Source organism: Brassica napus, chromosome A3 (assembly GCF_020379485.1).
Source record: "Brassica napus cultivar Da-Ae chromosome A3, Da-Ae, whole genome shotgun sequence".
In the NCBI taxonomy this organism is placed as follows: Eukaryota; Viridiplantae; Streptophyta; class Magnoliopsida; order Brassicales; family Brassicaceae; genus Brassica; species Brassica napus.
In genome coordinates this window covers 21,173,391-21,188,926 of record NC_063436.1, presented here as the reverse complement: position 1 = coordinate 21,188,926, position 15,536 = coordinate 21,173,391, and the positions used below count along the sequence as shown (strand labels likewise).

Below are 15,536 nucleotides of genomic sequence, written 5' to 3'. Positions count from 1 at the left end.
AATTTCTTCAATTAGCCAAAAGAATATGTTAAAATCTTTTCAATTGGGATAAATTGAATTTGGGGCTTTTGTTTTTTTGTTAATAAAATTCTCATTAAAGAAAATCTGAAAATCAGGGATTGATTTTTTTCTGTAATAAAAAAAAAAACAGAATCTACGGCAAAACAAGTATAAGAAGGAACAAGCAAGTTTTGGTGCTCTTTCTCCGAGATTGATTACAGCAGGAAGGTGTTGCTTGAGAAGCTCAAGGACTACAAAGGGAAAGAGCTCCAAGTACTGCGTGAGGCTTCGACTTTCGCTGGGGAAAGAGTTGACTATGAGAACGATCTTCTCCTTCCTCCTTACCATGTTCACCCTCCTCTCTCCCTCGGTTTAGATAACAACAATGGCTACTTACCTCTTTTACCGTGTAAGCAGAAGATATCTGATGAAAACGGGTTTGGGTCGGGGCATGTGAGAAAGGAAACAGAGGTGGGAAGTCCCCATGGAGTTGTTCGCTTCTTTGGCTCTGTTGCGAAGATCATGCTTCCGATAATCGGTGTGATATCCATCTTGTTTGCTTCTGGATATGGGCCAGAGATCAGAAAAAGAGGGAAGAGAACACCGAACCAATGTCCTCCAGGGAAAGTTCTAGTGATTGAAGACGGTGAAGCAAGGTGTCTTGTGAAGGAAAGAGTCGAGATACCCTTTGACTCGGTGTTAGCCAAACGAGATGTAACTTACGGATACGGTTGAATTGTAATAACGCCCTACTCTGTAATCTTCATTGCCTCATGAGTTTCAGTGTGTAAAGTTTCAATCTGTTGTCTCTTTTAGATGTGAAGCTACAAAACTCCCCCAAGGTTTTGTTCTTGCTTGTGCCTCTCAGCATATAATCTTAGATGTGAGATCCATTTGCAAGGTAGTATTTATCTTCTGATAGTTAATCATATGGTTTCAGTGTATCACAACTATCACCACTTGCGTAATGGCCAGACAATGTATTTTAGTTAGTAAAATAATGAGAAATTTTTTTATTGTGGTTTGACAAAAACTTGATCAGTTACAGAATACTAGCACATAGATTTTTTTGTTACCATATAACTTTTTCTGGAACTTGTTTAGCAAGTACTGTCTTGGATAACTCAACAGGATCATATAATAATTAGTGTTTGTTAATATTAATTGAAATGAGCTAATTTTATGAGTTGTGGATTTTATAATAATTAGTAACCATATGTGTTAGGGGAAATTTTACTTCTACACTTTCTTTAGTACCACATTTCAAGTATACCACTAGTATGGGGACATTTTCACAAATACACTTTTCATTAATGACTAAAAGACCATATTAGCCCTAACTTTATCTCTCTCTCTCGCGATCCTCTTTTCTTCATCTCTCTTTCTCTCGATCTTTTTTCTTCTTCTCTGTCTCCGATTCACCGGAGATCCACCGTCTCTCCTTCTTCTCCTCCGTCCCTAACCAAGGCTTGGATATCGCGTCTCTCCTCCTTCTCCTCTTACTTCCTCCGATTCTGCGATCTCGGATTGCTTCGCAACCACACCAAAGCTCTCTGCCTCTCCGCCGGCGCCGGACACGCTCCGATGGCGATGGCCCAGATCGAGTTATCTGACGTTACCGCCGTGGTGTTGGTGGATTCGCTTCCTCTCGAGAGAAGAGCTGATCCTCATAACCTTCATTTTTCGACGGTGCGTTTGATTTCGCGTTTACTGCGCATCTTGATGATGCTCTGTTTCCGTGGAGGGTCGTGGAGGAGATGGAGAGGACGGTGAGGCGAGGCGCAGTTGATTATTTAACAAACTTTATAAACTGTTTTATAAGCCTTTCTAAATTGTCTTTTAGTTGATTGAGTTACTTAACACATCGTTTTCTGCAGCTGAGGTGAAGCCTTCACTTGCGTTATATCATACTTTTTATCGCTGCTAAAAGAAACATACTCGGCAATCTAAGACACAAGAAGAAACTAAAAAATGTCAATGGTTGGTCAATAAGACTTTAGAAAAAAAAACAAGAGACAATGATGAATTTGATGATTAACATTGTAGATCAAAGAAAATGTGTGATGGCAGAGTTGTGGCTCTCATATAAGCTTGAACATATGCTTCTTTTATGAGTGTCGGGAACTGAACATGTCAATTACATTACTAAATAACTTCGATTTATAAAGAGTTATAAATTTTCAAAAACTCAATGTTCACTATTAGAAATCTTTCTCTTAGATCAGAATATTAATAGATAACTCTTTCTCTTAGATCAAAACAACAAAATCCGAAAAAATACTTACAGGTTGTGATTCTTGCTGAGGATTCAACATTTGAAGTTATAAGACAGTTTATAAAGTTTGTTAAATAATTTATAAGGTTTATAAATTCTGCACAATTTTGAAGTTAACTACGAGGTATTGTGATACTTCAACAGAGCTACCAGACAAGCCAAAACTGATCATCCAACGTTCAAATATGAATTATGTTGAAAATGATTTTTTTGTATTTTAGGTAAGGAGGAATTTAGTGAAATTGAGAATTCACACCTTGTGGAAGTGTTGTAGAACTAGCTAGAAAGAATAACATTCAATTTTCAGAAGAACCTTATGCAAATAAGATTATTGATGAATTGGGGTAGATCTATGGTTCACTTTCTCATATCAACCAATGGGGTTAGATCTATGATTATTGATGAATGTAAATAATTTATAAAAGTTTATAAAAAAACGTTATGAAAGCATACATTCAATTTATAAGGGTATTATATGAGTTCCATAGGTTTATAAATCAACTAAAAGAGTCTAAAACCATTTAGAAAGCCTTATAAAACAATTTATAATGGTTTGTATAATAATTTATAAGGGTTTATAAGGGTATGTAAATAATGTATACGGGTTTATAAAAATAATTTATTAAGTTTATACACCACTATAAAATATTATAAAATGATTTATAAGGGAATTTAAAATTTTTGAAGCGGTGGAGTCTTGATTGTTGTCCACATGTACCTCAGAATCTGCCACGTATCATCATCTCCTTACAAATCCTTATAAGGATATGTAAAATTATTTGTAAGAGTTTATAAACTATTAATAAATGCATATAAAACAAGTTATAAAATCTATAAACCATTTATAAATGTTTATAAGAAAGTTATGAAAGTTTATAAATAATTTATAAGGGGTATGTATACTATTAATAAGAGTTTATAAAAACTGTATAAAAGATTATATTCAATTTATAAGAGGTATTATAAGAGTTGTATAGGTTTATAAATCAACTAAAAGAGTCTAAAACCATTTAGAAAGCCTTATAAAACAATTTATAATGGTTTGTATAATAATTTATAAGGGTTTATAAGGGTATGTAAATAATGTATACGGGTTTATAAAAATAATTTATTAAGTTTATACACCATTATAAAATATTATAAAATGATTTATAAGGGAATTTAAAATTTCTGAAGCGGTGGAGTCTTGATTGCTGTCCACATGTACCTCAGAATCTGCCACGTATCATCATCTCCTTACAAATCCTTATAAGGATATGTAAAATTATTTGTAAGAGTTTATAAACCATTAATAAATGCATATAAAACAAGTTATAAAATCTATAAACCATTTATAAATGTTTATAAGAAAGTTATGAAAGTTTATAAATAATTTATAAGGGGTATGTATACTATTAATAAGAGTTTATAAAAACTTTATGAAACATTATATTCAATTTATAAGGGGTATTATAAGAGTTGTATAGGTTTATAAATCAACTAAAAGAGTCTATAACCATTTAGAAAGCCTTATAAAATAATTTATAATGGTTTGTATAATAATGTATACAGGTTTATAAAAATAATTTATAAAGTTTATACACCATTATAAAGGATTATAATAAAACAATTTATAAGGATATGTAAAATTTCTGAAGCGGTGGAGCCGTGCTTGCTGTCCACATGTGCCTTAGAATCTGTCACGTATCATCATCTCTTTACAAAGCCTTATAAGGGTATGTAAAATTATTTGTAAGAGTATATAAACCATTAATAAAGACATATAAAACAAGTTATAAGATCTATAAATCATTTATAAATGTTTATAAGAAAGTTATGAAAGTTTATAAATAATTTATAAGAGGTATGTATACTATTAATAAGGGTTTATAAAAACTTTATGAAAGCCTTATAAAATAATTTATAATGGTTTGTATAATAATATATAAGGGTTTACAAGAGTATGTAAATATTTTATAAGGGTTTATAAAAATAATTTATAAAGTTTATACACCATAATAAAAGATTATAAAATAATTTATAAAAGTATGTAAAATTTCTGAAGCGGTGGAGTCTTGCTTGCTGTCCTCATGTGCCTCACAATCTGCCACGTATCATCATCTCTTTACAAAAGTATATAACTATTTATACAGATTTATAAAACTATTTAAAAGGGTGTATTAAACTATTTACAAGAACATATAAGCTATTTATAAGTCTATTGTTAAAAGTACAACTCGACGATTTATAAGTTTTTATTAAGAAGTTTTTAAACAAGAGTTGATTGTATATGTCTATACAAAACACATAAATGTTTGAACTTGAGAAGTCTTGTGAGGAATGCTAGGCATAATGAGTGTAAGAAACTCAAAGTGATTTATAAGCGTTTATAAATTTATTTACAATGGCTTATAAGGTAATTTTTCTAAAATCCCTCCAAAAGACAATCAACACAAAAAAGACATATCTGGTGAAAGAGCCACGTCCTTCAACAAGGGATATATTGCTTTAACATAGTCTGAGAACATCAATGCTTCTCCATATCTCACTCTTCTATAAAAGAAACAATTGAAACCAAACTCACTTACATGTCCAACTAATATCTTCAACTATGTAACTACTAAAAGAGAGATACAATTGTTTTAGTATAAGAGATGTCTAAATAAGATGAGAGAGAAGAATGTACTAAGAAGCCAACTCTGCAACTTTTATAAAGCGTTATAAATACGTAATTCTTTGATAGCACAAACCACATTCTTCTTCAGAGTCTCTCTTGCCTCTTCAAACAGCTCACCAACCTCGTAAATTTTCAAAATCTGAACAAAAGCCAGTCACATATTATTTCTACGCATCAGCATTCACTTCCAAAAATAAGATTCAAAAATAGTATGTTTTCGTAACTCAACAAACTCATCATTCATCTCCACTGCTTCTGTAGATATTATACACAAAACAAGACATAAAAAATAAACTCACAAAGTATAAATAGAACGTTACACTACCAAAACACCAACGTTCCACCTCATATACTGCACATACTAAAACATTGCTAGTCAAACTACAAATAGTAGCATTGTATTACCTTAAGGAAGTGAGATACTTAGATATGCATATCACCACACATATTCTCCGCAACATCCTTTAAATCCAAAAGCTGACAACACACATTTGTAATTCTCTGCAACATCACCAAATCAACCAAGAGAAGAAGTAATCATAGAATAATTATACTCTTAGGTTAGTACCTTCTCATAAATTAAATAATTATATAAATCTGAAAACTATGACAATAAATCAACAAAATCAATAATTGTACTCTTACGTTAAGCTTTGTGTCTTTTGATTGCTAACAGATCAACAGTAAGATTTGAAAGGACCCAATTTATAAGATCTTATAAATTTGAGATCTGAAAACTTCACTTGAAAAACTTCGTCTTCTTTCTTAGAAACATATCGATTTTGATAAATCAAGCTAAGATTACAGAAAGAGGCAAAAATCACCATATACTATCATCTTACCTTTGTTAGTGTTTCTTAGGCGTTGGGAGAGAGATCGTCTCGTTCGTCTGAGCTTGTCGAGTCTGTCAGCTTTGCCGGAGAACTTCTCGGCATGCGATTCGTGACGAACGTGACCGATTTAGCATCGGAGGATTACTACGACTACATAATGCCGGCGGAGGAACGGCGGGATGTCCACTCGCCGCCACGCTCTCCCAATCCGGTCGAGTTCGTCGGAGATCGTCGAGTTCACCGGAGATCGCCAAGTTCGCCGGAGATCGCCGAGTTTGCCGGAGATCTCGTTGGAGCTCGTCTCAATTTGATCTCAGTTTCATCTCGTGACAGACATTTGGAGAAGAATAGATCTAGGTTAAATTAATGAAATGAGGGGTATAATGGTACTTTAGCCATTAAAATTTTAACGGTAAATTTGAAAAGTGTAAAGTTGAAAAGTGGTATTAGGAAAGTGGTATTAGTGGCAATTCCCCTATGTATTATTAAAAATTATCCACAAATTCCTATATTGAACATCAAAAAATATATTAAAACTTCATGTTGGCTATAATATATCTATATTGTACGTCCAAAAATATTTCAATTGATAGTATTGAATTTAAAATTATAGTAATATTTGTAACATATTAAATTTTTTTATGTACTACAGTATAAGTTTTATGTTGATTTGTCGAGATTGTGATATCTACATTTGTAGGATTTACACTTAGGTTTAAGGGTTGTAGGTGATGAAGACCATAAATTCAATATATCTCCTATATATTAAAAGAGAAGCATTACAACATATTTTTGTAGCCACATGTCATAACCACAATCATTCTTAGAATCCTTAAAAAAATATGTTGGTCCATATAAATATATAATAAGCTTTTTATTAAACTAACCATAAATTAATCATAAATGTTCTTCATTGTTTCCTTAAATAAAAATCACGAAATTACCTAAAGTGACTAAAGTATATATGACAATTAATGATTTTGAATAATAAAGATTTGATAAAAATTAGTCTATTTTCTATCATTTTTAAAAAATTTAACTTATTAAAATAAATTAAACAACCACATTAACTATATAATAAAAATTTAGATTTTTTTCGTATATGTTATATTTTGAATTTTTAAAAACGAATATAAATGACTAAAGTTGTTAAAAATCTCACATTGAAATTTTTGTGATCCATGATTTAAAATTTATGTTACAACAAGATACAAATGATTACGAAATTACATAAGTAGGAAATTTCATTTAATAAATATTAAATATATGTATATTAATATTTTTAAAAATAAATTATATACCATATAAAATACATATGTGTTTTAATTTCGAATTTATTTTGAATTTTTTTGATAAATATTTTGAACAATTATTGACAACTTAATATTAAGATTTTAAATTTTGCATTGTATGTTTTTAAAATTATAAATTACTAAAACTATTAAACATCCAAAAAAATTTTTATTGTTATCATTGATTTAAAAAATTTGTTATAAAGAAATACAAATGATCAAAAATAATAGGAGTATAAAATATTTTTTAACAGATGTCAATATTAAAAATGTACTATATATCTATGTTGATATCATTTTAACTTAATTTTATAGCATATAAAATAGAAAAAACTTAAAAAGTGTTTGTTTGGATTAATAAAATTTATTTAAGTATTTGTACCAATTTAATTATATACGTAATAGTTACTAAATTTTTAATTATTTAATATATATTTATTATTTCATAATATGTAAAATTATATAATACTTAAAAATAAATTATATATAATATTTATTCCGCGTAAGGTGCGGATCTTAACCTAGTTTAGCATAATATAGAGCACAAAATATGGAATTAAAATCTTTTTTTGTTAAATAAGTGTAAGGCTTTCTAAAAATTTGGTGTAAAACATGTTTTAAGATTACTTTCCAACTAATGAAAAAGTTTTCAATTTTTACTTCTTTAAAAGTTTTGAATCAAATTTTTTGATCAAAAATTTTTAAATACTTTTCTATACTAAGATTTGATGAATTTGTTTTTGTATTATTCTTTAATAAACATGATAACTTTCAAGGAATACGTTAGAAAATCTTGTTTTCTATATAATTTCACAAAGAATGTGAGAATATACTTTTTACATCTTGTTAATTGAATATATTGCTACATAATCAATAATATAGTTACAAGTGTAAAACATTGTTTTGAAAATCAGACCTGATACCGATTCAGTATAGCTTTTAGAGCAAATAACATGCAACTACAACAATAAAAATATAGATTAAATTTTACAACAAAACTTCTACATGTACAGTCCAACCAATAATCTCATATATGTTTTGTTTTGTTATGTAAGGTTTATGGTGCAATATTGAATATTATCTGATGGTGCAATATTGAATATTGAGATATTTCATCTTCTGCAACAAAAGATGAAAAGAATGTCATATCTTATGGAATCGTTAAGGAAACATTTATATAAATTATATGACCTATTCCAAATAAAATTGTTTAGATATTATATATATATATGTGTGTGTGTGTGTGTGTTTATATGAACTGGGTTTTTATTTGGAAAACCAAAAAATATTTTAATGATGATGATATAGCTTTACATTGCTATGGAATTATGTGTTATAATCGTTCGTTATAACTGAAAACAAAATGATAATTTGGAAAATGATAATTTGGGTTGATTAATAGTAATTCTTGATGATATAAATATTTTATTATTCAGTAGTCCGATATATGAATTAATATATGAAACAATATTTTAATTATATGGAATCGTCAGTTATATTAAACATAGAATGTATTAAATTTGTTAACCATAAAGATAGGAGTGATGTACTTGTAATGAAAGGAAATCAAGAAGATGTCAAAAATGTCTTTTGTATTAATTACTAGTAGTATTCCGGCGCTACGCGCCAGGTTCGTATGTTTTGTTCGAATGTGAAATGTTTTTATGCGGCTTAGGGAAATATCATTATTGTAAGAACCTACTAAATCTGAATTCTGCATATATTTTTGTCAATTTTGATTTGACAACTTTTTACTGTAAATTAATTTGAATCTAAAAGAAATATGATTAAAATGAAATCATAGAAAAATGTAAGCTATTCCGCTTGGTTTTCATGGGATCGTAGTTCTATTAGTCAGAGCATACCTTGTCAAGGGCAAAGCTGCAGCTTGAACCCCATCAGTTTGGTGGATTTAATAAAAAATCTTTGTTTTGATTGTATATATTATTTTGGTTTCCACCATTTTCTTTTTAATTCTCTTTAACTTATGTTTAGTAGTAAAAAGGTCAGTGTAGGTCATTGTAATTTCTTTTTTTTTTGTGAAATATGAAAGGAATATAAAATTTAAATTTCCTACTTTTTTATTCTTATGCATTTTCTCTTTTATTCTGAAAATTTATATACTTTGAGTTATATTTTATTGTTTATTTTTTTATATTTTATTTTTATTGTTTATTTTTTATATTATATATTTTTATTATGTATTAATCTTTAACTATGGTTATTAACCTTTTTCTTGTTAATTCCTTAATTCCTTTAACCTTGATTTTGCTTACCAAATGAACATTTTTTTCATGCGATTCATTTTTTTTTATTGATTTGGATTTTATAAAACATGTTAAGCAATATTATAATTGAATTTCTCTTCTTTTAGTTTTTATTGATTTCATATTTATTTTATTAAGTATTTTGTCTAAATTTATTATTTTTTAACTAAGCTTTTCACCAAGCTCAAGTTATGATTGTCACAAAATAATCATTTTTGTTTGTTCTATTTTGTTATTTTTATTTTCGAAACAAAACTATAATGTTTTGATTGTGTATTAATATTTAATTATTATTTTCTTTCTCTTTTTATAATTATCTTCTCCACATCGCCAACCTGAGTCAGTAAAAGTAAGTTAATGCAAACTCACGTCTGGTTTTGTATACAACTAAAAGAGTAAGGTGTCCTATATTTGTTGTTTAATCAAAAGAGAAGCTACATCTACTATTCCAAAAATTTATGATGATGAATCAAGTATTGGAAATTAAACAAATTAAACAATTTTAGGAATATGTAATAGCTAGACCCGTAAAAGATTCCTACAGTAATGAGATAAACGTATTCATATATGATATAAGTATATAACCAAGCAAACTAAAAAGACGACAATCTATATAATAGAAAAATTATTGACTCAAACTTAGCACGTTCAGTGTGGAATTGGTTCTTCACCTATATTAATATTGTCATGGATCTCTATGGTTGGAGATCTCAGGCTCTGTGGTATCCTTTCCGGTGCTAAAAATGCATCAGGTTGAGCAGGTAGTACTGCTGACTCAGCCATGCTTCCTTCAAAAATTGGAGCGGTGTTACTTCATGTGGTATTATGTGAACCACTGCTCCTCATCACATGAGAGGGTTAATAGTGAGAGTCACAGCATCCAGAATATCATTTCCAGGGTAGTCACCACCTCCTTGTAAGCAAAGCTTTGATGATGAAGCATTGGTCCATCAGTTTTCTCAATGTCATTGACTTGGCCAGTGCAGTGGAATTCTACCGTACCGCCTTTGCGTCCACAGAAGAAAAAAAAATAGAATGCATCATATAAGATTAGAAAACAGAGACGAATAAATGCAGTCTAACTAAGTTAAGAGTACATACCTGAGGTGGTGAATTCACGACAGACAATAAACTCCACAATTGTTGCTAACTCAATTTTCTGTACACCGCCATACTTGGAAGGAGTGGAGGAGCTACCAATGTCGGATCCACAAAACCTTACAAAACATAAGTACGCAAGTAGGAAGCAAGTTTTGTCAAATGTTTTAGTTTGAATATACTTAGTCTTGCAGAAAGCTCTGGCTGGTTACACTTTCTTGGTAAAAGTAGAAATGTGTTCCGGAGGTTGCATTGAGGAAAAGGCGGCCTGCAATGCTGCGTAAGGTTAGCATGAAAGCTGTTATGACAATGTAATTGGATATAGACGAATATTAATTTTGGTTTTATGTTCGTTGCAACAAAGACCTTAGGCTCCACAACACTACGCATTTATGTCTCATGGAACAGACTAACAATGATATCAAACACACTTACGCACACAGTGGTTGCTCTGCAGAGTTGGTTGAGGTTCATTATAGTACCAGTTAAAACCAAGTAACGTAAAACATCATAACTTAAATCAAAGAAATATTTTTAGCAGAGATTTTCAACCTTGAAATTTAAGTGGTAAACCATTATAAGTTTGAACAGTCTGGTTCTCATTATTAAAGGTGGTTTTGATGCCTTTTATTTTCCCACAAATTGTCTAAGCGAAACAGTGGAAACAATGGTAGAGAAAGAATGTGTGAGAGAAACAGTGAAATTAATATAGGTAATACTTGAAAAGGATGGAAATAAAATCAGACCTGGAAAAAAAATCTGTGTTGGTGTTAGCCAATACCATAAGGTGTTCGTAATTGCAAAACCCAAAACTCTCCACTGGAATCGGTTTCAGCGACCTCAACAAACACGGTTTGCTCCGTAAATCTAATAGAAACATGGATTTCTCCAAACCGGAAGTAAGGGTTGCTCCTTCATATGAAATACAAAACATTAAGCTAGATACTTCAATTTTTTTTAAGGTGTTGAATAGTTGCACATTAATTGATTCCTGGATTTGTCTATCCTGAGAAGAAAAAAAGAATATAACATTGATTTACTGCAAATAAAAATAGGAACCATCATAAGCATATCAATACCCATCAGCTCACCTCTTTTCATTACTTTATTGGCTTCCGAAAAACACATAGGAATCTTGCCTGAACTGACTGTGTGTAGCCGCTTGACTCAAATCTGAGAAATTGCCAACTATCGTCCATTAAAAGAGAACATGAGCGATATATTTTTAGGTTTTATGAAAGTAAGGGAACTGCAGGGGGCTCTCAGATGGTGTAGATATACACATAATTAAGCTTTAAAATGTGTAATTAAAGAAGCAATGAAGAGGGGTGGTTGTGAGTTTAGTGGGATAACGTGATTGAAGGTCATAACTACATCGTTACATCGCCGGAGAAGGTGAAAGGGAATCGGTAAGCCTACAGTTTCTAAGAGATGAAAAGGATTATGGTTAAACCGGGCTACAACTTAAAAGCCAAGTTAAAATTAGTATTACAGTAATATAAAGACAAATTAAACGAAGCCCAAACGAAAAATAAATCTATATTAAAACAAAGACAAAATAATAGGCCCAGCCCGCTAGAAATAACAAAAGCATTCGAAATCAGAAAATACTTAACGTGCCACGTGGCAGAAAATGCCCCTCCCTTCTTGCTGATGTGGACACCTTAAGGAGGAAGAAAAACCTCTTTTATTGTATAAGATATTGATAATTACTATATTTATATATTTGTAACTCACGAAAATAAATATATATGCGATACTGATCAAGGAAAATAATCATATCTTAGAATTAAAGTTCCAGTACATGATTTTTTATTAAATCAAATAAATAGTGAATTTATTTATTAATTTTTATTTAATCAGTTAAATAACTTTTAATTCAAAAAACAAGGTTTCCTGCAAACGCATTTGTGGATAAATCCCTTGCAATGACCATCAGGAAAACCTTCGCTTATACATACTTGTTTGCAATTCCTCCACTTCAAACACATTCCCTTGAAATTTATGCTCTTTGCTTCGCACATTTCTCGTCCTTAAACCATTTTCATACCTATAAAAAATATCCGATAAAAATTCAAATTAATGACCATAAATGTAATCAAGAACTACAAAAAAACTTCATAGTTGCAACAAATATATTTCAGTTACTTCTAGTGCTTAATATTTATGTAAAAAACAATCATTTTATAACCAAAATTCATGTATTCATCGCAATAATGTCAGTTAACTTTAGCTAAGTAGAACAAAAAAATGTTTAATTTTATAATGACAGTTTATTATATATTAAGGATTTCATGTAATCTATGGGTTTTCAATATTCTATCGAATACTTTTTGTACAGCATAAATATAATTTTCAAATTATGAGATGACAGTGTAAAAACAATTATTAATAACTCATACATTAAAAGGTTTTTTTTACTTAGTCTATGCATGCAAAATACTGAATAATATCAAACAAAAAAATTAAAATATATGAATATAATATATTATATAAGTTAGCAGATTTGGTTACATACATATAACTTAATATCATAGAAAATTACCTGGGCCGGCAATTAGTATGAAGATAAAGAAAAATTTAGTGATTAGCTGCATAAAATTCTTCATACTTAGCAACTAGTTTAGATATAGAAATATAATCTAGAGGTAAAATATAAATATTAATATTAGAATTAACTTGTAACATTAGTACGAGCAGCTAGAATTTTATAGTAAACATAAGTATAATTTTAAATGGTAGAATATCAACATATATATTATTTATTATGTGGAATTATGAACAATAAAAATATATGGAACAAAATCAAGTTTTTAAGGAGCATATATGTGATAATTTATATTTTTGTGATTTTGGTCCTAATGTATATATCTTGTACTTAATTATACTATAGAGTGCATAGAATCATAAGAAGACATTACAGTTCAATCCACATAGATGTGTGGGTATTTTTTTCATTTTACTTATGTTCCTAAGTATTCTTTCCTACTAATAAGTATTCTGATTTTTTGTTACTAAATTAAGGTTTCAAAATATTCCATTATTTATTCTTTTAAAACATCATGTTACATTTAAAAAAGTTATACTTTAGCATCTATGATTTTATCTTATGCAAAATTTGGAATATTATCATTTTAATTATGAAATATTTATTTTCTAAATCATATATTTGGTCAAGACAAATTTCAAAAATTACAAAACTGTTTTTGAGTGTAGAAGAATATATGAATTTTAGATTTTTTACTAAATCAATGAAATATTTTATAAAATATTGAAATCTTAGGTAAACATTTTATATTTTCTAAATATTTTATTTAATTAAAAAAAAATTTAAATTACAGTTAAAATCTATTCTTATAATTAATAATGTAATGAATTATTAAAATTTCAAAGTTTTCAATTGCATATTTTTTAAATAACACAAGAACCAAATTTTAGTTATATATTATTATATTTTTTATATAATCATGTTTAAAAATATTTTATTATGAGTTTTAAAATAAATAAAATATGTAGTAAACATGAAAAATTCCCCTTAAGGTAAACATGAAAAGTGGTATTATGAATGTGGTATTTTTAGCAATTTCTCGATAAAATATTGAAATCTTAGGTAAAAATTTGGTATTTTCTAAATAAATTTTGTTATAATTAAAAATGTACATTAAAATTATAATTAAAATGCATTCATCATTAATATTTTTAATGACTTATTAAAATTTCAAAGTTTTCTAATAGCATATTTTGTAAATAACACAAGAACTAAATTTTAATTTATATTATTATATTTTGTATACAATCATGTTTAGATAATATTTTATTGTGAGTTTCAAAATAGATAAAAGTTTAAGAAATAATAAATAGTCTAGGTATAAAAGATTAAAATATCTTAACAATTTATTTTTTTTTATAAAAATATTACATAGTTTACGAATTTTAATCCCTTTTAACGGTGAATGATATTTTATTTATTTATTCATGTGAAATTACTTTTTAAAAAAAGTTAATTTATCAATTTAACATAATTCTGTCATATAGTACCTATTGTAATATGATATAGACTAACTATTAAATTTAGAAAGAATAACATCTATTTTTCGTTTTATAATAAAATTTACCTTAACAATAGTTTATAATAATATTATTATATTAGTAATTATGAATTTAATTAATACATTATTTTATAAAAAAAAACTATTTCAAGCTTTTAGTATTTTTTTAGATTTTTTTCAATAGAATTTGCTATAATAAAAATAAAAAAATAAATTTAAGTTAAAATAAATTTATTATTATCTTTATAAATTAATAAGATTTTTGAAAAATTTATACTACTAGTTTAATAATTACTTTAAATAATCAAATAAGTTATAATAAATAATTAATGAAATGGTCATACTCAACACTATTTCAGAAACGCTCACAAGAACTCTGATTGCAAAACCGATAAATCTCTATGGGATTCTATCAGATATTGAATCCATATCATATCTCTTTGATTTCTGCATATTCTCTTTCTTTCCTAGAAACCAAAATGAGCTTGCATACATCTAAGCGAAAGCCAACCCACAAAACTATGAGGTACAAGTTCATATAATGAAGTTAAGTCTAAAACAAGAGTTAAAGTTTAATCACAAAATAAAAATATTAATAATATATTAATAAACCTTTTAAGAACACTTCATTAGATGTTTTAACTCAAAATCTCTCAAAATTAAAAGCAAAACAAAAAATTGAAAAGAAGGAGATACCGTATTTGTAAGGAGTTATTATTAAAAACTTTTAGATACTTTAGGAACAAGTGTTATTCATACTAGTCCATTTTCCGCGCTACGCGCGGACTATGTGCGTTTAAATTTATTTTCAATTTTATTACTATGTAAATAATTTTGTTATATTTTCTGTATTTAATTTTATTATTTGATAGTTTAATAATAATTTTAGTGTCACTTCTACTAATGTATTTATCATTTGTATCATACACTTAAAAATTAAGAACAATTTTCTTTTCTACAATTTAAAATTATTATAAGTTATGTGAATTAAAAAAAAATTGTTTTGTTTTGGAGTTTATAATTTATTTTACTTAATGTATTTTATTTATTACTCCCTCCGTTTCAT

The 15,536-nt window shown here is 28.1% G+C and overlaps 1 protein-coding gene and 2 long non-coding RNA genes across 5 annotated transcripts; 1 reads left to right on the top strand and 2 right to left on the bottom strand.

The window, feature by feature from the left end:
* Positions 1-202: 202 nt before the first annotated feature.
* LOC106439853 (plastid division protein PDV2-like) lies at positions 203-944 on the top strand (the record flags this gene model as incomplete). The annotated part of the gene is given in 1 exon segment (XM_048776661.1): positions 203-944. A coding segment is annotated over 1 exon segment (533 nt), but the record flags the coding sequence as incomplete, so codon positions are not given.
* A 3,899-nt stretch (positions 945-4,843) lies between these two features.
* On the bottom strand, positions 4,844-6,499 carry LOC106362026. The gene is made up of 3 exons (XR_007338348.1): positions 5,774-6,499; positions 5,337-5,432; positions 4,844-5,070 (listed from the first exon to the last, which is right to left on the bottom strand). It is a non-coding gene; the product is annotated as an uncharacterized LOC106362026 (long non-coding RNA).
* Positions 6,500-9,780: 3,281 nt separating this feature from the next.
* On the bottom strand, positions 9,781-11,872 carry LOC111205024. 3 transcript variants are annotated; one of them, XR_007338347.1, is made up of 4 exons: positions 11,168-11,872; positions 10,604-10,697; positions 10,425-10,540; positions 9,781-10,328 (listed from the first exon to the last, which is right to left on the bottom strand). It is a non-coding gene; the product is annotated as an uncharacterized LOC111205024 (long non-coding RNA). The 3 variants fall into 3 exon arrangements; XR_002657415.2 differs by having other exon boundaries at positions 10,604-10,689; XR_007338346.1 differs by lacking the exon at positions 11,168-11,872 and having other exon boundaries at positions 10,604-11,159.
* Between the last annotated feature and the right edge of the window lie 3,664 nt (positions 11,873-15,536).